The following is a 20,920-nucleotide window of genomic DNA, read 5'->3' as shown; positions in this document are numbered from 1 at the left end:
TCGGCCACCACTAAGGCCACCACCGGAACCTCGGCCACCACCAAGTCCATCACCGGAACCTCGACCACCACCGGAACCTCGGCCATCACCGGAACCTCGGCCACCACTTGAAGAAGCATTGTGCCCTTTTGAAGTTTTGTTTGTTTTGCAAGTCCTTTTGTTGTGTGTCGTTTCATTGCAACCACCGCATTGGTTCCTATCACGTGGCTCCGTGAAATGTCCACTACCAAATTCTCTGGTGCTCATGAGGTCATCCATATCATTCCTGTATCGCTTTGTTCTCCTTCTACCCTTGGGTTGTACCATCATCTCCGGATCGGGCCTAATATTAGGACCGTGATACTCTGGCCACTGCGATGCGTCCAGAAAAGGGTGGAATCTAGACGCCCATGTTAACTTATGAGTTTGCAAATTGAATTCATGCAACCTCACAACTACTCCATCGGAGATATCCACATTCCTGATGCGGGCCGCCGACATCATGTGCGAGCATGGCCAGTGGTACTTACTAGGCCGCTCACAAGTGCAATGTCTTGTCCTAAGAGCCACCGTAAATGAGCGAGCACCATATGATTGTCCATCTCTAGTTGTCCCACCTGGCTCATTCACTTGGTATAACAAGTGACTCGCTGGATGGCTGACTTGTCTCTCTGAAACTCCAACCACTCGGCAACCTTCTTCGGATAAATTTCATTGGGAGGCTTCTCACTATCAGCAATCAACTTGTCGATTTCGTCGGAGTGCTTCAAAAAATACTCATTCAGCTTGTAAAAGGTATATTCCGCTATTGCCGTCACCGGCAACTGACGTGCACCCTTCAAGACAAAGTTGAAGCACTCAACTAGATTGCTTGTCATGTCACCATATCTCATGCCTCCTTCGTCACATGCCCGTGACCACTTGTGTCTCTCATCAATATTCCTTTCTAAGAAATCTTTCCCACCTTCGTTTGCCTTCTCATAGATTTTGTTCAAGCGTGTTGTGAATGACTTAACGGAGAAGGCTACACATGCGGAGTTAAGATCCTTGCAAAGATCCTTGTTCTTACAAGCCCTGTAAAAGTTTGCAACGAAGTGCCTCATACACCATCGGTGGTGAAGCCTCGCATGACCTGGAATATGAATATCCACGGCCTTCAATATGCCTTGGTGCTGATCGGATATGATGCATACCTCCCTATTCGGAGGAATGACTGTGCTCCTAACAAGTCTCATGAACCATTCCCAGTTGTCTTGGTTCTCCACGGAGACCAAAGCAAATGCCACAGGCAACACCTGATCGTTAGCATCATGTGCCATTGCTATCATGAGTGTGCCCTTGTATTTCCCTGTCAAGAATGTCCCATCTATAGACAAAACTGGTCGACAATGCTCAAAAGCTGCAATGCATGGGCCAAACGTCCAAAAGGCACGACGGAACACTCCTTCAATATCTTGGACATAGTGGTACATTCCTGGGTTTCTGTACGACATCGCTCCCAGCAACCTGGGTAGCATGTTGTAAGCCTCTTCCCATCCACCATACAACATTCTGAGAGCGACTTGCTTGGCCTTCCATGTCTTTCCGTACTTGACCTTATATCCGAATTTATCTTCAATCCAACTCATCAACAACTTCACTTTAATGGTTGGATCCTCGGCTATATGTTTCTGGTATTTATAACCAATGAATTCTGATGTTAGTTGATGGTGTGTCTTCCGTGCTTCTACGGTCGGCGGTGTGCATTGGTGAGTGGCTTTGCAACTAGTTATCTTCCACCAACCATCTTTCATGAGTCTTCCATTGACTTTCCATTTGCATCTTTCTACCTCACATTTCATGGTGTATCGCTTGTTGCAGTCCGAGTGAACAACTATGAAAGGCCTGTGGTGTTTGACAGCATACTCACACAACCACATCCTGAATTCTAGCATGTGCTCGAACATCAAACCTTTCCTCACGTATGACATCGAAATCGCGTCGGGTGTACTACTTGGGAACTGTCTAGCCTCAATTGTCTTGCTCATGCCACCGTCTACTATAGCCTTATCTGCAAGGCTAACATCACAAAACAAGGGAACTTTGTGATCCCTACCGGTGATTTTTGTGTACCACTCTGCTTCTTTCGCAATCAAGCCATCCTCGTCCAACTCATTCACCGAGCCTTCATCATCCGAGTCATCCACACAAGCACACTGATAGATAATGTCAGGATCCATGTCCTGATGCCTTACTTCAGCCTCTACATCACCAACAATGTTGTGGTGCCTCTCATACTCTTCGTCGGAGTCATCGCCATCATCTTTCATCGGTGCACTACCTCCGAACTCATATTGGGCATACTCATTGTCTTCCGCTTCAACTTTATACTCAACAATAGGCGGCACACTACTAACCGGGTTCACATCATCTACTAAGGTTTGGTTCAAGTCAACATGAAAGAGAGGAGCCTTGACCACCTTACTTGCAAAGACTTCGAGTGACTTGACTTCTGAGGATGCAACAACCTCCTTATATGCAGCCCAATGCAAATTGGACTTGATAGGCATTGTCTTCATTCGACACTTGTGTGCCGACCCAACATCATATATTCCTACTAATTCAACTTGATCACTTGCATCCACCCACTTTAATCTTATCCGTGTTTCTTCCACAACCTCTTCATAACTAGGGGTCTCAAGAAATATCAACACTTCCTCATACTTGTCAACAATATCCACACTCATAAATGCCTCTTTGTCAACATAGTGAATATTCACAATCTTGTCCATCTAAAAAATGGTAACATAAGTATAAGAAATGTACAATGCTAAATATACCACATTGCTAACAAAACACCTAACCCTAACCCTAAATCTTAACATTGGCCATAACCCTAACCCTAAATCTTAACATTAGCCATAACCCACAATAAGGTATGCTCAACAACATCAAAATGCAACACTATTGGAACAACAATACTCAAAACATCACATTATATATCCATGCTCAAAACTAGGGTTAGGAACAACAAGAACAAATCAATCCAAATGGACAAATCCAACCAATAAAATTTGTGAGATGAAGGAGGTTACCTCAACGAACGGAAATGACACCGGATCCACGGACCAACCCAATCGATTTGCAAGGATTTGTGAGGGGCTAAGTGAGGGACACAAAGGGGGAAAAGGGCAAGAGCTCGGGATAGGCCAATGGGGGAGAAGAGAGTGAGTGGTGAGTGGTGGGTGAAAGCCCCACGGCCACCTAAAATATCTGCACCAGAAACGCCACTGATTATGGCGTTTCCAGAAACGCTAGCTGGGTCGGCATTTCCAACCTGCCACGTCAGCAGCCAACGCGTCCTCGGCCTGGCAGTGGGCCAGGGCAGAAACGCTAGCTTGCTCGGCGTTTTTATGTTGGGTGGAAACGCCGCGGACCCTGGCGTTTCTAAAAGGGTCAAATCGCGAAATACTTTCTCGTCGAGTTCAGTTTATGACTATAAACGCTGACAAGGTCAGAACAGTGATTTCGCCCGCTCTGCTCCTCCTTCCATTCTCTGCTGCTGCTATGCACCTGTGTGGCTGCCACTGTCCGAAATCCTGGCTATTCTGTTCGGCGTATCTCCTCATTCCGTAGATGTGCTGACACCTCTTTGGTTCATATGATAGAAATTTTATAGGAATAGAAAAATCATAGGAAGTGAGATGACATGCATGTCAATTCCTATAGAGAAAGAGATGTCATTTGCGGAGGGTAACGAAAACAAGCGGAGATACGGCAACAGAGATGAGCACGGCTGCCTGGCCAGGCCAGGAGGAGGATAGTTAGGGTGGAAACGGATCGGACAGTGCTCTTACCATTTCCATTTTCGTATTTTCAAAATGAATACGAATCCAAATACGGATGTTCTCGGATCCGGATGCGGTTCGGATATTATTCGAATACGGATACGTACCGGATATTTTCTTGATTCGGAACGGATACGAATAATATCAACATATTGCTTAAGTAAATTATAGTCGATAGCTATGTGACCTAAAATAATCAACTTGTGACATACAATAAGTCAATGATAAATAGGTTTATGAATAAATACTATTGTAATGCATAATAATTTATAAGTTTAATCATATAAAGAGTAAAATTTGACAACTTATTTGGCTTTTATGTTGGATAATTGGAATATTGGGCCTAGAATTTATAAAAATACCTCCCATAATCTTATTCGGATACGGATATATCCACTTCCATATCCATATTTGTGTCAAAATCTCCTACCATATTTTATTTGTATTTGTTTAATAAATTCGGATACGAATAATTTCCATTTTCATTTTGGTTCGGATGCGGATGTTTCGGATACGAATAGGCATTTTCTCGAATATGAATATCGGATATTTTGAATTATCCGCTACCACTTTCCACCCCTAAGGAGAGTCCACGCGCCTTGGTGATCTCCTCGTCATCATGTACCACGTGGCAAAAGGAACATCCAGCCATCTTTTGTAAACCACTTGAACCGCCAGTTACCATACCACTGATACTAAAACAACCATCACTCACACTTATTTAAGACCTTTAAACCTGTGACCACCTAGACCTACAGTAGGAACTAAAAGACTGAATTACAAAAAATAACCCTCTATCCTTCTTAAAACCTTGGGGCATGAACACTTATTTCCACCCAGCTATGGCTTCCTCACAACTCAAAGCATAAGAATATTGGACCCACTCATGCACCTTCACCCCTCTTATGCATGACAGGACGTGCGGGTGTGTTTTGGCCAACGGGGAAGTAAGGGTACTTTCTACCATTGTGTATGGGGAAAAGGGATACGTGTTGGCTAGCTATGCTTTCGCTAACATATGTTCTGCCCGAAATGGAAAGTACTTCACTCGTCTTTGTCATCATCAATCACGACCAGATGCTTCGCCGGGGGCCTCTTTCTTTTCTTGGCCGAAGAGGACGACAGGCCGTCGTTCTCCTTGGAACTTTGCTTGTCCACGGCAAACACCAGGTCCTTCTTCTCCTCATCGACGCCGTCGGACACGTAGCAGTCGTTGTCCACCTCCTCCTACACCACCATCTTAGATAGGTCATGACGTTCTTCTGCGGGCAGCATTTGACTAGCCTCATGCCGTACATCTGCACCTGGTCGCTGGACCGCGAGAGGATCATGTCGAGGGCCGTGTCCGTGATGTCGAGGCCGATGCCCTTCTAGGCGAGGCGCGCTGCGATGCCTTTGAGCCGCATCCTCGCCACCCTCTGCAGCTGCTCGCCGGAGAGCGGGCGGAAGAGCACCGTCTCGCTCAGCCGGTTGACGAGCTCGGGGCGGAAGTGCCTCTGCACGTCGGTGATCACGCGCTTGCGGGTGGCTGTTGGGGAACGTAGTAACTTCAAAAAAATCCTACTCACACGCAAGATCATGGTGATGCATAGCAACGAGAGGGGAGAGTGTTGTCCACGTACCCTCGTAGACCGAAAGCGGAAGTGTTAGCTCAACACGGTTGATGTAGTCGTACGTCTTCACGATCTGACTGATCCAAGCACCGAACGTACGACACCTCTGAGTTCAGCACATGTTCAGCTCGACGACGTCCCACGAACTCCGATCCAGCAGAGCTTCACGGGAGAGTTTCGTCAGCACGACGGCGTGATGACGATGATGACGCAGGGCTTCGCCTAAGCACCACTACGATATGACCGAGGTGGAATATGGTGGAGGAGGGCACCGCACACGGCTGGAATAGATCAACAGATCAACTTGTGTGTCTATGAGGTGCCCCCTGGCCACGTATATAAAGGAGTGGAGGAGGAGGAGAGGACCGGCCCCTATGGCGCGCCCTGGAGGAGTCCTACTCCCACCGGGAGTAGGATTCCTCTCCTTCCAAGTAGTAGGAGTAGGAGACAATGAAGGGGAAGAGGGAAGACAAGGAAGGAGGGGGCGCCGCCCCTCCCCCTAGTCCAATTCGGACTAGTCATTGGGAGGGCGTGCGGCCTGCCTCTCTCTCTCTCTCCCCTAAAGCCCAATAAGGCCCATATACTTCTTCCCTCGTATTCCCGTAACTCCCCGGTACTCCGAAAAATATTCGAACCACTCGGAACCTTTCCGATGTCCGAATATAGTCGTCCAATATATCGATCTTTACGTCTAGACCATTTCGAGACTCCTCGTCATGTCCCCGATCTCATCCCGGACTCCAAACTACCTTAGGTACATCAAAACACATAAACTCATAATACAAATCGTCACTGAACGTTAAGCGTGCGGACCCTACGGGTTCGAGAACTATGTAGACATGACCGAGACACGTCTCCGGTCAATAACCAATAGCGGAACCTGGATGCTCGTATTGGCACCCACATATTCTACGAAGATCTTTATCGGTCAAATCGCATAACAACATACGTTGTTCCCTTTCTCATTGGTATGTTACTTGCCCGAGATTCGATTGTCGGTATCTCAATACCTAGTTCAATCTCATGACCGGCAAGTCTCTTTACTCGTTCCGTAGTGCATCATCCTGTAACTAACTCATTAGTCACATTGCTTGCAAGGCTTATAGTGATGTGCATTACCGAGAGGGCCCAGAGATACCTCTCCGACAATCGGAGTGACAAATCCTAATCTCGAAATACGCCAACTCAAGAAGTACCTTCGGAGACACCTGTAGAGCACCTTTATAATCACCCAGTTACGTTGTGACGTTTGGTAGCACACAAAGTGTTCCTCCGGTAAACGGGAGTTGCATAATCTCATAGTCATAGGAACATGTATAAGTCATGAAGAAAGCAATAGCAACAAACTAAACGATCAAGTGCTAAGCTAACGGAATGGGTCAAGTCAATCACATCATTCTCCTAATGATGTGATCCTGTTTATCAAATGACAACTCATGTCTATGGCTAGGAAACTTAACCATCTTTGATCAACGAGCTAGTCAAGTAGAGGCATAGTAGTGACACTCTGTTTTGTCTATGTATTCACATATGTATTATGTTTCCGGTTAATACAATTCAAGCATGAATAATAAACATTTATCATGAAATAAGGAAATAAATAATAACTTTATTATTGCCTCTAGGGCATATTTTCTTCAGTCTCCCACTTGCACTAGAGTCAATAATCTAGTTCACATTGTCATGTGATTTAACACCAATAGTTCACATCACCATGTGATTAACACCCATAGTTCACATCGCCATGTGACCAACACTCAAAGGGTTACCCGAGTCAGTAATCTAGTTCACATCGCCATGTGATTAACACCCAAAGAGTACTAAGGTGTGATCATGTTTTGCTTGTGAGAGAAGTTTAGTCAACGGGTCTGCCAAATTCAGATCTGTATGTATTTTACAAATTTCTATGTCTACAATGCTCTGCACGGAGCTACTTTAGCTAATTGCTCCCACTATCAATATGTATCCAGATTGAGACTTAGAGTCATCTGGATCAGTGTCAAAACTTGCATCGACGTAACCCTTTACGACGAACCTTTTGTCACCTCCATAATCGAGAAATATATCCTTATTCCACTAAGGATAATTTTGACCGTTGTTCAGTGATCTACTCCTAGATCACTATTGTACTTCCTTGCCAAACTCAGTGTAGGGTATACAATAGATCTGGTATACAACATGGCATACTTTATAGAACCTATGGCTGAGGCATAGGGAATGACTTTCATCCTCTTTCTATCTTTGCTGTGGTCGGGTTTTGAGTCTTACTCAATTTCACACCTTGTAACACAGGCAAGAACTATTTCTTTAACTGTTCCATTTTGAACTACATCAAAATCTTGTCAAGGTATGTACTCATTGAAAAAAATTATCAAGCATCTTGATCTATCTCTATAGATCTTGATGCTCAATATGTAAGCAGCTTCACCAAGGTCTTTCTTTGAAAAACTCCTTTCAAATACTCCTTTATATATGCTTTCTAGAAAATTCTACATTATTTCCGATCAACAATATGTTATTCACATATATTTATCAGAAATGTTGTAGTGCTCCCACTCACTTTCTTGTAAATACAGGCTTCACCACAAGTATGTATAAAACTATATGCTTGGATCAACTCATCAAAACGTATATTCCAACTCTGAGATGCTTGCACCAGTCCATAGATGGATCGCTGGAGCTTGCATATTTTGTTAGCATCTTTAGGATCGACAAAACCTTCCGGTTGCATCATATACAACTCTTCTTTAAGAAATCCATTAAGGAATGTAGTTTTGATATCCATTTGCCAGATTTCATAAGATATGGCAATTTTCTCACATGATTCAGACAGATTTAAGCATCACTATGAGTGAGAAAATCTCATCGTAGTCAACACCTTGAACTTTGTCAAAACCTTTTTCGACAAATCTAGCTTTGTAGATAGTAACACTACTATCAGCGTCCGTCTTCCTCTTGAAGATCCATTTATTTTCTACGGCTTGCCGATCATCGGGCAAGTCAACCAAAGTCCACACTTTGTTCTCATACATGGATCTCATCTCAGATTTCATGGCCTCAAGCCATTTTTGCGGAATCTGGGCTCATCATCGCTTCGTCATAGTTTGTAGGTTCATCATGGTCAAGTAACATGACCTCCAGAATAGGATTACAGTACCACTCTGGTGCGGATCTCACTCTGGTTTACCTACGAGGTTCGGTAGTAACTTGATCTGAAGTTACATGATCATCATCATTAGCTTCCTCACTAATTGGTGTAGGAGTCACAGGAACAAATTTCTGTGATGAACTACTTTCCAATAAGGGAGCAGGTACAGTTACCTCATCAAGTTCTACATTCCTCCCAGTCACTTCTTTCGAGAGAAACTCCTTCTCTAGAAAGGATCCATTCTCAGCAACGAATGTCTTGCATTCGGATCTGTGATAGAAGGTGTACCCAACTGTCTCCTTTGGGTATCCTATGAAGACACATTTCTCCGATTTGGATTTGAGCTTATTAGGATGAAACCTTTTTCATATAAGCATCGCAACCCCAAACTTTAAGAAACGATAGCTTAGGTTTCATGCTAAACCATAGTTCATACGGTGTCGTCTCAACGAATTTAGATGGTGCCCCTTTTTAACATGAATGCAGCTGTCCCTAATGTATAACCCCAAAACGGTAGTGATAGATCGTAAGAGACATCATAGATCGCACCATATCTAATAAAGTACGGTTACGATGTTCAGACACACCATTATGCAGTGGTGTTCCAGGTGGCGTGAGTTGCGAAACTATTCCACATTATTTCAAATGAAGACCAAACTTGTAACTCAAATATTCTCCTCCACAATCAGATCGTAGAAACTTTATTTTCTTGTTACGATGATTTTCCACTTCACTCTGAAATTCTTTGAACTTTTCAAATGTTTCAGACTTATGTTTCATTAAGTAGATATACCCATATCTGCTCAAATCATCTGTGAAAGTGAGAAAATAACGATACCCGCCGCGACCCTCAACACTCATCGGATTGCATACATCAGTATGTATTATTTCCAATAAGTCAGTTGCTCGCTCCATTGTTCTGGAGAACGAAGTTTTAGTCATCTTGCCCATAAGGCATGGTGCGCAAGCATCAAGTGATTCATAATCAAGTGATTCCAAAATCCCATCAGCATGGAGTTTCTTCATGTGCTTTATACCAATATGACCTAAACGGCAGTGCCACAAATAAGTTGCACTATCATTATTAACTTTGCATCTTTTGGCTTCAATATTATGAATATGTGTATCACTATGATCGAGACCCAACAAACTATTTTCATTGGGTGCATGACCATCGAAGGTTTTATTCATGTAAACAGAACAACAATTATTCTCTGACTTTAAATGAATAACCGTATTGCAATAAACATGATCAAATCATATTCATGCACAACGCAAAAAGCCAAATAACATTTATTTAGGTTTAACACTAATCCCGAAAGTATAGGGAGTGTGCGATGATGATCATATCAATCTTGAAACCACTTCCAACACACATCGTCACTTCACCCTCAACTAGTCTCTGTTTATTCTGTAACTCCTGTTTCGAGTTACTAATTTTTAGCAACTGAACAAGTATCAAATACCCAGGGGCTACTATAAACACTAGTAAGGTAAACAACAATAACATGTATATCAAATATACCCTTGTTCACTTTGCCATCCTTCTTATCCACCAAATATTCAGGGCATTTCCACTTCCAGTGACCATTTCCTTTGCAGTAGAAGCACTCAGTTTCAGGCTTTAGTCTAGCTTTGGGCTTCTTCATGTAAGTGACAACTTGCTTGCCATTCTACATGAAGTACCCTTTCTTTCCTTTTGCCCTTTTCTTGAAACTAGTGGTCTTCTTAATCATCAACACTTGATGCTCTTTCTTGATTTCTACCTTCAGCGATTTCATCATCATGAAAAGCTCGGGAATTGTTTTCATCATCCCTTGCATACTATAGTTCATCACGAAGTTCTACTAACTTGGTGATGGTGACTAGAGAATTCTGTCAATCACTATTTTATCTGGAAGATTAACTCCCACTTGATTCAAGCGATTGTAGTACCCAGACAATCTGAGCACATGCTCACTTCTTGAGCTATTCTCCTCCATCTTTTAGCTATAGAACATGTTGGAGACTTCATATCTCTCAACTCGGGTATTTGCTTGAAATATTAAATTAAACTCCCGGAACATCTCATATGGTCCATGACGTTCAAAACGTCTTTGAAGTCCCGATTCTAAGCCGTTAAGCATGGTGCACTAAACTATCAAGTAGTCATCATATTGAGCTAGCTAAACATTCATAATGTCTGCATCTGCTCCTGCAATAGGTTTGTCACCTAGCGGTGCATCAAGGACATAATTCTTCTGTGCAACAATGAGGATAATCCTCAGATCACGGATCCAATCCGCATCATTGCTACTAACATCTTTCAACTTATTTTTCTCTAGGAACATATCAAAAATAAAATAGGGGAGCTAAACGCGAGCTATTGATCTACAACATAGATATGCTAGTACTACCAAGACTAAGTTCATGATAAATTAAAGTTCAATTAATCAAATTACTTAAGAACTCCCACTTAGATAAACATCCCTCTAATCATCTAAGTGATCACGTGATCCAAATCAACTAAACCATGTCCGATCATCACATGAGATGGAGTACTTTTTAATTGTGAACATCACTGTGTTGATCATATCTATTATATGATTCACGCTCGACCTTTTGGTCTCAGTGTTCCGAGGCCATATCCGTTATATGCTAGGCTCGTCAAGTTTAACCTGAGTATTCCGCGTGTGCAACTATTTTGCACCCGTTGTATTTGAACATAGAGCCTATCACACCCGATCATCACGTGGTGTCTCAGCACGAAGAACTTTCGCAACGGTGCATACTCAGGGAGAACATTTTTATCTTCAAATTTAGTGAGAGATCATCTTATAATGCTACCGTCAATCAAAGCAAAATAAGATGCATAAAAGATAAACATCACATGCAATCAATATAAGTGATATGATATGGCCATCATCATCTTGTGCTTGTGATCTCCATCTCCAAAGCATCGTCATGATCTCCATCGTCACCGGCATGACACCATGATCTCCATCATCTTGATCTATATCAATGTGTCGTCACATGGTTGTCTCGCCAACTATTGCTCTTGCAACTATTGCTATCACATAGCGATAAAGTAAAGCAATTATTTGGCACTTGCATCTTATGCAATAAAGAGACAACCATAAGGCTTCTGCCAGTTGCCGATAACTTCAACAAAACATGATCATCTCATACAACAACTTATATCTCATCACGTCTTGACCATATCACATCACAACATGCCCTGCAAAAACAAGTTAGACGTCCTCTACTTTGTTGTTGCAAGTTTTACGTGGCTGCTATGGGCTGAGCAAGAATCGTTCTTACCTACGCATCAAAACCACAACGATAGTTCGTCAAGTTAGTGTTGTTTTAACCTTCTCAAGGACCGGGCGTAGCCACACTCGGTTCAACTAAAGTTGGAGAAACTGACACCCGCCAGCCACCTGTGTGCAAAGCACGTCGGTAGAACCAGTCTCGCGTAAGCGTACGCGTAATATCGGTCCGGGCCGCTTCATCCAACAATACCGTCGAACCAAAGTATGACATGCTGGTAAGCAGTATGACTTGTATCGCGCACAACTCACTTGTGTTCTACTCGTGCATATAACATCTACGCATAAAACCAGGCTCGGATGCCACTGTTGGGGAATGTAGTAATTTCAAAAAATTCCTACTCACACGCAGGATCATGGTGATGCATAGCAATGAGAGGGGAGAGTGTTGTCCACGTACCCTCGTAGACCGAAAACGGAAGCGTTGGCACAACGCGGTTGATGTAGTCGTACGTCTTCACGATCCGACCGATCCAAGTACCGAATGTACGGCACCTCTGAGTTCAGCACACGTTCAGCTCGATGACGTCCCGTGAACTCCGATCCAGCAGAGCTTCACGGGAGAGTTTCATCAGCACGACGGCGTGATGGCGGTGATGATGTTGCTACTGACGCAGGGCTTCGCCTAAGCACCACTACGATATGACCGAGGTGGAATATGGTGGAGGGGGGCACCGCACACGGCTGGAATAGATCAACATATCAACTTGTGTGTCTACGGGGTGCCCCCTGACCACGTATATAAAGGAGTGGAGGAGGGGGAGAGGGTCGGCCCCTATGGCGTGCCCTGGAGGAGTCCTACTCCCACCGGGAGTAGGATTCCTCTCCTTGCAAGTAGTAGGTGTAGGAGACAAGGAAGGGGAAGAGGGAAGAGAAGGAAGGAGGGGGCGCCGCCCCTCCCCCTAGTCCAATTCGGACTAGTCATTTGGGGGGGCTGCCTCTCTCTCTCCCCTAAAGCCCAATAAGGCCCATATACTTCTTCCCCCGTATTCCCGTAACTCCTCGGTACTCCGAAAAATACCTGAACCACTCGGAACCTTTCCGATGTTCGAATATAGTCGTACAATATATTGATCTTTACGTCTCGACCATTTCGAGACTCCTCGTCATGTCCCCGATCTCATCCGGGACTCCGAACTACCTTCGGTACATCAAAACACATAAACTCATAATACAAATCGCCATCGAACGTTAAGCGTGCGGACCCTACGGGTTCGAGAACTATGTATACATGACCGAGACACATCTTCGGTGAATAAACAATAGCGGAACCTGGATGCTCATATTGGCTCCCACATATTCTACGAAGATCTTTATCGGTCAAACCGCATAACAACATACGTTGTTCCCTTTGTCATCGGTATGTTACTTGCCCGAGATTCGATCGTCGGTATCTCAATACCTAGTTCAATCTCGTGACCGGCAAGTCTCTTTACTCGTTCCGTAATGCATCATCCCGTAACTAACTCATTAGTCACATTGCTTGCAAGGCTTATAGTGATGTGCATTACCGAGAGGGCCCAGAGATACCTCTCCGACAATCGGAGTGACAAATCCTAATCTCGAAATACGCCAACTCAACAAGTACCTTCGGAGACACCTGTAGAGCACCTTTATAATCACCCAGTTACGTTGTGACGTTTGGTAGCACACAAAGTGTTCCTTCGGTAAACGGGGGTTGCATAATCTCATAGTCATAGGAACATGTATAAGTCATGAAGAAAGCAATAGCAACATACTAAACGATCAAGTGCTAACGGAATGGGTCAAGTCAATCACATCATTCTCCTAATGATGGGATCCCATTTATCAAATGACAACTCATGTCTATGGCTAGGAAACTTAACCATCTTTGATCAACGAGCTAGTCAAGTAGAGGCATAGTAGTGACACTCTGTTTTGTCTATGTATTCACACATGTATTATGTTTCCGGTTAATACAATTCTAGCATGAATAATAAACATTTATCATGAAATAAGGAAATAAATAATAACTTTATTATTGTCTCTAGGGCATATTTCCTTCAGTGGCTTCCATGTCCTTACTGGCTGCGCGGGCGAGGTGGTGCGCCCCGATGTTGGAGGTCATGATGATGATGGTGTTGGTGAAATCGACGGTGTGGCCCTGCCCGTCGATAACGCGCTCATCGTCAAGGATCTGGAGGAAGACGTTGAGCATGGAGGCGTCGGCCTTCTCCACCTCATCCAGGAGGACCACACTGTACGGTCACCGCCGCACCAGCTCTGTCAGCTGCCCGCCCATCTCATACCCATACGACCTACAAACAAACGCAGACGCCATCATCCATATGTAACCGTAGATTGCGTGTACTATACCAAAGAAAGAAGCAATATATAATATGTACGTACCCAGGAGATGCGCCGATGAGGCGAGTGACTGAGCTGCTGCCCATGTACTCGGACATGTCGATGCAGACGAGCAGCTTCTCATTGCCGAAGAGCTGCTCGGCGAGGGCCTTGGCGAGCTTCGTCTTGACGACGCCGGTGGGGCCGAGGAAGAGGAACGATCCTGACGGCTGGTTTGGCTCCTCGAGGCCCGATCGCGAGCGCACCACAGCCTTGGCAACCACGTTCACCGCCTCATCTTGGTCGATGACGCGTTAGCAGCTCCAGTAGCATGTGATGACCAACGCGCATGTCTTTGCATGGGTTTTATGTTTCAAGAGTAGAGGTTGTGGTTAAATATGGGGCATTTGAGATGCGGACGGGCGATGTCCATAGGCGCATCCAGATGCGCCCGTAGACGTATAGGAGTCCGGATTTGCCAAACTCCAGTTGTATATGCTTTTAAGCAATTGTTCTGCCACTTTGCTGGTTGTATTCTTGTGCTCCAGGCAGCTCATAACATTTGATACCCAAGACATTGGTTCGAAAATAAAAGTTCCTCATTTGTAAAAAAATCATGAATTTGAAAGGTTGGTAAATTTGAAAAAAGTTCATGAATTTTAGTAATTGTTCATGAATTTGAAAAAAAGCTTGTGAAAAATGAAAAAGTACGTGAATTTCAAAAAAAATCACAAAATTTAAAAAATGTTCACGAATTTGTGGAAAGCTCACAGATTTGAAAAAAACTTCACGGATTTTAAAATTCTTTAATTTGAGAAAAAATAATGAATTTAAAAAAATTCATAAATTATTTAACAAATCATTAACTTCAAATATTAGCGAAATTTTAAAAGGTTCATGGATTTTAAAATTGGTCATGAAAATGAAGAACAAATCTGAAATTTGAAAAATGTTTCAATTTCCAAAAAGTTCATGAATTTTGAAAAAGTTGACGACTTTCAAAAGCTCGTAATTTGAAAAAGTTTACTGTAATGTAAAATGTTCACAATTTGACAAGAAGTTAGCAGACTTGAAAAACTTCAAGAATTTATAAAAGAAATCCTTAATTTGCAAAAGGAAATGAATTTGTAAAAATTTCGCGCATTTTTAAAAGAAAGAAAAATAAAAAGGAAACAGAAAAAGGAAAAATAAAAGAAAAGAAATAAAAAGAAAATAAAATAAAGTAAAAACCATGCCAGGAAAAACCGTAAGAAAAAACTACCAAAAAACACTGAGAAAAACTTACGATGGGCGGGCCTAATTGTCATGTAGTGTTAGGAGCGGTGTGCGTCAGGTAGCAAAATTTTCTGAACTGGTGCTTAAGGCGCTAAATAGGATCAAAATCAGCAGCAGCTGTCTTTTCGTCAAAATAATGAAAACAAAATATAGACCACAAGTCCACAACCCAATCCAAGTTGACTGTAAATGACAAAATTATATCTAGCAAAATTATTGGTTGATTCTGTAGCCTTTTAAAGTGCATAGATAAGAAACGCAACACAATGACCCAAAAACACAGGTCTGGCTGAAACGAAAAACACTTCACTCGTCTTCGTCATCATCAATCACGACTAGATGCTTCGCCGGGGGCCTCTTCCTCTTCTTGGTGGAAGAGGATGACGGGTCGTCGTTCTCGTTGGAACTCTGCTTGTCCACGGCAAACACCAGGTCCTTCTTCTCCTCATCGGCGTCGACAGACACGTAGCAGTCGTCGTTCACCTCCTCCCGCACCACCATCTTGGATATCCTGGTCATGACGTTCTTCTGCAGGCAGCGTTTGATCGGCCTCGCGCCGTACATCTGCACCTGGTCGGTGGACCGCGAGAGGATCACGTCGAGGGCCGCGTCCGTGACGTCGAGGCCGATGCCCTTCTCAGCGAGGCGCGCGGCAATGCCTTTGAGCTGCATCCTCGCCACCCTCCGCAGCTGCTCGCCGGAGAGCGGGCGGAAGATCACCATCTCGCTCAGCCGGTTGATGAGCTCGGGGCGGAAGTGCCTCCGCACGTCGGCGATCACACGCTTGCGGGTGGCTTCCATGTCCTTTGTGGCTGCGCGGGCGAGGAGGTGGTGCGCCCCGAGGTTGGAGGTCATGATGATGATGGTGTTGGTGAAGTTGATGGTGCGGCCGTGCCCGTCGGTGACGCGCCCGTCGTCGAGGATCTGGAGGAAGACATTGAGCACGGCGGCGTCGGCCTTCTCCACCTCATCCAGGAGGACCACACTGTAGGGGCGCTGCCGCACCAGCTCCGTCAGCTGCCCACCCTTCTCGTACCCATACGACCTACAAACGCAGATGCCAGATCATCCATATGTAACCGTAGATTGCGTGTAGTGTACCAAAGAAAGAAGCTGTACAAAAAACACGTACATACCCAGGAGATGCGCCGATGAGGCGAGTGACGGAGCTGCTGCCCATGTATTCGGACATGTCGATGCGGACGAGCAGCTTCTCATTGCCGAAGAGCTGCTCGGCGAGGGCCTTGGCGAGCTCCGTCTTGCCGACGCCGGTGGGGCCGAGGAAGAGGAAGGATCCTGACGGCTGGTTTGGCTCCCCGAGGCCCGATCGCGAGCGCACCACGGCCTCGGCGACGACGTTCACCGCCTCGTCCTGGTCGATCACGCGCCGGTGCAGCCGCTTCGGCAGCTCCAGTAGCCGCTTCCTCTCGTCAGTCCCGAGACTGGTCACTGGGATTCCTGTCCATTTGCTCACGATCTGCTCCCGAGAATTTCAGATGGTTTGATATGACACCGGAGTGCAAATTTCAATCGGATGGAAATGGATGGGTACTTCATCATATATCTTATTACCTGAGCTATATGGTCCGGTCCGACGTTTTCGTCCTTGGGCGCCAAGGGCTTGTCGCCGTCGCCTGTGGCTTGCTTCTTCCGGCGATCCATCACCAGCCTCGCCGTCGCGCACGCCTCATCAACAAGATCGATCGCCTTGTCCGGGAAATGCCGTGCTGAGACAGAAAGAAAATCAAGCGTTGAATTCGGGATGAAGTTTCGCATGCCATTATTTGTTTGTTTGGATAGTCAATTATATAATGGTTCATTACCTGGGATATAGCGGCCGGAGAGCTTGGCGGCGGCGACGAGCGCCTCGTCCTGGATCTCCATGCCGTGGTGCTCCTCGTACGCCGCCTTGAGCCGCCGGAGGATGGCCACGGTTTCGTCCTCGCTGGGCTCCGAGACGTGCACCTTCTGGAACCGCCGCTCCAACGCCTTGTCCTGGAGAAAGTAGTGGTGGTACTCGGCATGCGTCGTGGCGCCGAGGCACCGGACACGGCCCCTCGCCAGCGCCGGCTTCAGCATGTTGGCCGCGTCCATGCAGCCAGAAAAGCGGCCGGCGCCGAGCAGCGTGTGTATCTCGTCGATGAACAGGACGACCTTCCCGGCCACCGCGGCCTCAACCTCGGCGATGAGGCCGGTGAACCGCTCCTCGAACGTGCCGCGGGCCCTCGTGCCGGAGACCATCGCGGCGACGTTGATCTCCACGACGCGCGCGCCGGCCAGGACCCCGGACACCTCGCCGCGGGCGATGCGCTGCGCCAGGCCCTCGGCGATGGCCGTCTTGCCGACGCCGGCCGCGCCCACCAGCACGGCGCTGTTCTTGGACTTGCGGGACAGGATGCACACCACGCGGTCGATCTCATCCTCGCGCCCAACGACGGGGTCGGCGTTCGCCGCCGCCGCGGTGAGATCGCAGCCAAAGGTGTCCAGATTGGTTTTGTCCCCAAAGATGGCCGTCGAAGGACAAGGAGGCGGTGCGACCGGCGCCTCCTTTTTCGCACGCCCGCCTCCACGGGAGTTACCCTTGGCCGGCCGCGGGGGCTTGCTCGACGAATTACCCTCAGCAGGGGGCGTGGCTGCGCTCTTCGGTGGCTGCGCGTTGTTGCTCGACGGATCGCCGGAGGTCGGCGTCTTCGGGTCCTTCTTCGCCGAACCATCGCCGCCGGCGATGGTCGACGATGGAGACCCCTCGAACGTCGCCGTCCAGTCGATTTGGATCGAGGCTTTGGTGCCACCGGCCTTGTTGCCGCCGGCAGAAGATCCCCTCGCCATGCTGCATGCGCGGGAAATCTGCAAAGGCGCGGTGTGAATGTGTGATACTGTGGTTCTTCGTTCGGGTTTGCACTTGCACATCACCGATCACCTTTTATTAGGTTTCCAAATCTGCAAGGCGTGTAGCAAATTAGGATCGGATTAATGTCTGTGAACAATCACCGGGTTTCTTGCCTTGCAATCACACTGCGTTTGCAAGGCGCGGGCTTCAAATTTTTGCACGCCAACATGGCGGGGATACGCACGCAGCTCCAGATGGCCGGCCCGATAAGCAGCTGCAGACGAGCTACATGAATGGTCCAGGAGACCACGGAGCTATAGGCCCGCTGAGTTTTTCGGTTTTCTTTTTATTTTCGTTTTTCCTTTTTCTTCTTTTATGTTTCAGTTTTATTATAAAAAAATCATGAACGTTTTTTTCAAATCCATGATTTTTTTCCTCGGGCTAAGATCGTTGCCTTAGAGGCCTCCAATCAAACACAGTCGCCTTCCTCAAAAAATAAATAAATTCAAACACAGTCGCTACTTATGAGTTAGTCGGGTCCTCTTCCTCCCCGCACGTGTCTTCTTCCCTCGACTATCGTCTTCCTCCTCATGCCCGAGTTGGCCTAACCGCCGGCCCTCGCCACCCGTAGACGGTAGTGACTCCACGCGCGCCTCTTGGCCCTGGCCTGTTCGAGTCGTTCTGTCTATTAATATGTTGTCGTCCATGATGACCCTCTAAGCCTTGTCATTATTCGAATGCGACAATTAACCCCCACCTAGTACCCACATTTTCAACTTCCTTTCTCTCCTCCACATTAATCATGTATTTGAAATTCATTGTGTATTACCCGCAAAAAAAAGAAATTCATTGTGTGTTATAAATACACCTCTTGTTTTAAAAAATGTTTGCCATGTAGTTATAAATGAAAAAAAACAAGAAGTGAAAAGAAAGCAAGAAATGAAAACCCGTAGAAGCCCAACCGGTGAAACGAAAAAAATACCTACTACAAACTGGTTGGGCCATGTGCACACGCCCCTGTGTGTTATGTGGGAATTTTGCAGGCTTTTCCTATATAACGCTCGTTGCAACAGTTTGTCGACCAAATGCACAAGGATGAAGTGAGCGGATGTGGGTCTACCCAATTAGCTGCGTACATTGTGGTTTTAGGAAGGTTGTGGGGCCGGGTTTTTGTTTTGTTCATTTGTTCTTTTTTTTCACTAGCGTTTTTTTTGGATTTTATGTTTTTCCAGGAAAATATTCCTGCAATTTAAAAATTGTTCATGTTTCTTGTAATGTTCAGAAAATGAAATAACAACACATATTAAAAAAACATATTTTCAGACAGTATTTAAAAAATTCAAAAAATTGCAGGTCATTCTAAAACATAGATTAGGCAGGAAAATCAGTAGTAGTCGTGGTGTCTAGTAGCTATAGTCATTTTGTCTTCTTTTTTCGTTTGTTCTTTTTCCTGTTTCTATTGTATTCCTTATTTATTTACTTGCTTTTCTTACATGATATTATTATTATTTCTTTTATACATGGCTTTTTTCTACCATTTTTCTGTGTTTACATTTATTATAAAAGTGTGAATTTGTTTGCTCCCTGCTAGTAATAAAGTTGTTTTTGCCTATATGCAACATTACTACAAACAGTAAGCGGAAAATCCCCTATTATGATGGGGGTTATATGGGCTAGCCTTTTAGTGCCTCTGATCGAATATCACAACAAGCTCGTGATGTTTGAGATACATATGATTTGTCACGGCAGTTTTTTTATTTTCCATCATTGATCCTTTTTTTATTATTTCTTTCTTTCCATGTGTTTTTGTCTTGTTGTCTGTTGTTGTTTTTCTTTAGCCACCACTTTCTTTTCCTATATTTGTTTGTCGTTCCTCTTTTCTCCCCTTCATTTACGTACATACACACAAAAAAGGTTGCGTCCACTCTGGATTATGAAGTTGCCGTATCCAACAAAACAAATATTCACTAAAACAATTGTTACTTTTTCATTATTAAGGATTTCAGAAATGTTTATTATTCGTTAAAAAATTGTTATCGCAGCTAAAAAACATTTATTTATTTTTCCATAATAACCATTCGTTTGTGAAAATAATTGTTAACAGCTTGTCATAATATCTTTGTTCAACTACTACTGAAAATGTTTGGCTGCCACCTACTTTGGCCGCAAATGGCCTCGTTTGATTGCATTTGTATCTAATTTTCTTATCATCGTATTTTATCATCTCGAAGACTAGAGTTATTGATGCTTGCATACATTACATAAATCTCATGTTTCATTCCAGATCATGCACCGATTTTTTTAATGCACCGAACTAGCTTGTCACTAAACAACATAAGCTTGTTATTATGGTGAATTATGATAATCTTGTTTAACGTTTTATGTTTTCATTTTCATGGTTTTGCCAAATAGAGTATAATTTAAGATTTTAGTATAAAAAACACTACTAGCTTTGAGCAGCTACTTTGTTCCAACCCGATCTTACTTTCCGGCTTTTCCCCAAAGAGTACGGCACCAAAGGACGGTTGGTCGTACCCAAAAGACTAGACTCCGTTCATGTGCCTAGCAGCAGAGCAGCAAAAGGATCGCCGATAAGATTTGCTCTGCCCCAAAACGTTCCTCTCCTTAAGCAT

The 20,920-nt window shown here is 44.9% G+C and overlaps 1 protein-coding gene across 1 annotated transcript in view; it reads right to left on the bottom strand.

The window, feature by feature from the left end:
• Positions 1-17,893, bottom strand: part of LOC119283609 (chaperone protein ClpB1-like) — a 41,863-nt gene extending 23,970 nt beyond the window's left edge. The window contains exons 1-6 of the mRNA XM_037563082.1: positions 17,281-17,893; positions 17,030-17,184; positions 16,594-16,934; positions 16,316-16,502; positions 15,885-16,225; positions 12,897-12,912 (exon numbers count right to left, since the gene is read on the bottom strand). Coding sequence (XP_037418979.1) covers positions 12,897-12,912; positions 15,885-16,225; positions 16,316-16,502; positions 16,594-16,934; positions 17,030-17,184; positions 17,281-17,698 — 1,458 coding nt within the window. The 5' untranslated portion in view covers positions 17,699-17,893. The remainder of the gene's footprint in view (positions 1-12,896; positions 12,913-15,884; positions 16,226-16,315; positions 16,503-16,593; positions 16,935-17,029; positions 17,185-17,280) is intronic.
• Between the last annotated feature and the right edge of the window lie 3,027 nt (positions 17,894-20,920).

Source organism: Triticum dicoccoides, chromosome 4A, assembly GCF_002162155.2.
Source record: "Triticum dicoccoides isolate Atlit2015 ecotype Zavitan chromosome 4A, WEW_v2.0, whole genome shotgun sequence".
NCBI lineage: Eukaryota > Viridiplantae > Streptophyta > Magnoliopsida > Poales > Poaceae > Triticum > Triticum dicoccoides.
Note: the sequence above shows the minus strand (reverse complement) of the source record. Positions and strands in the feature narration are given on the sequence as shown.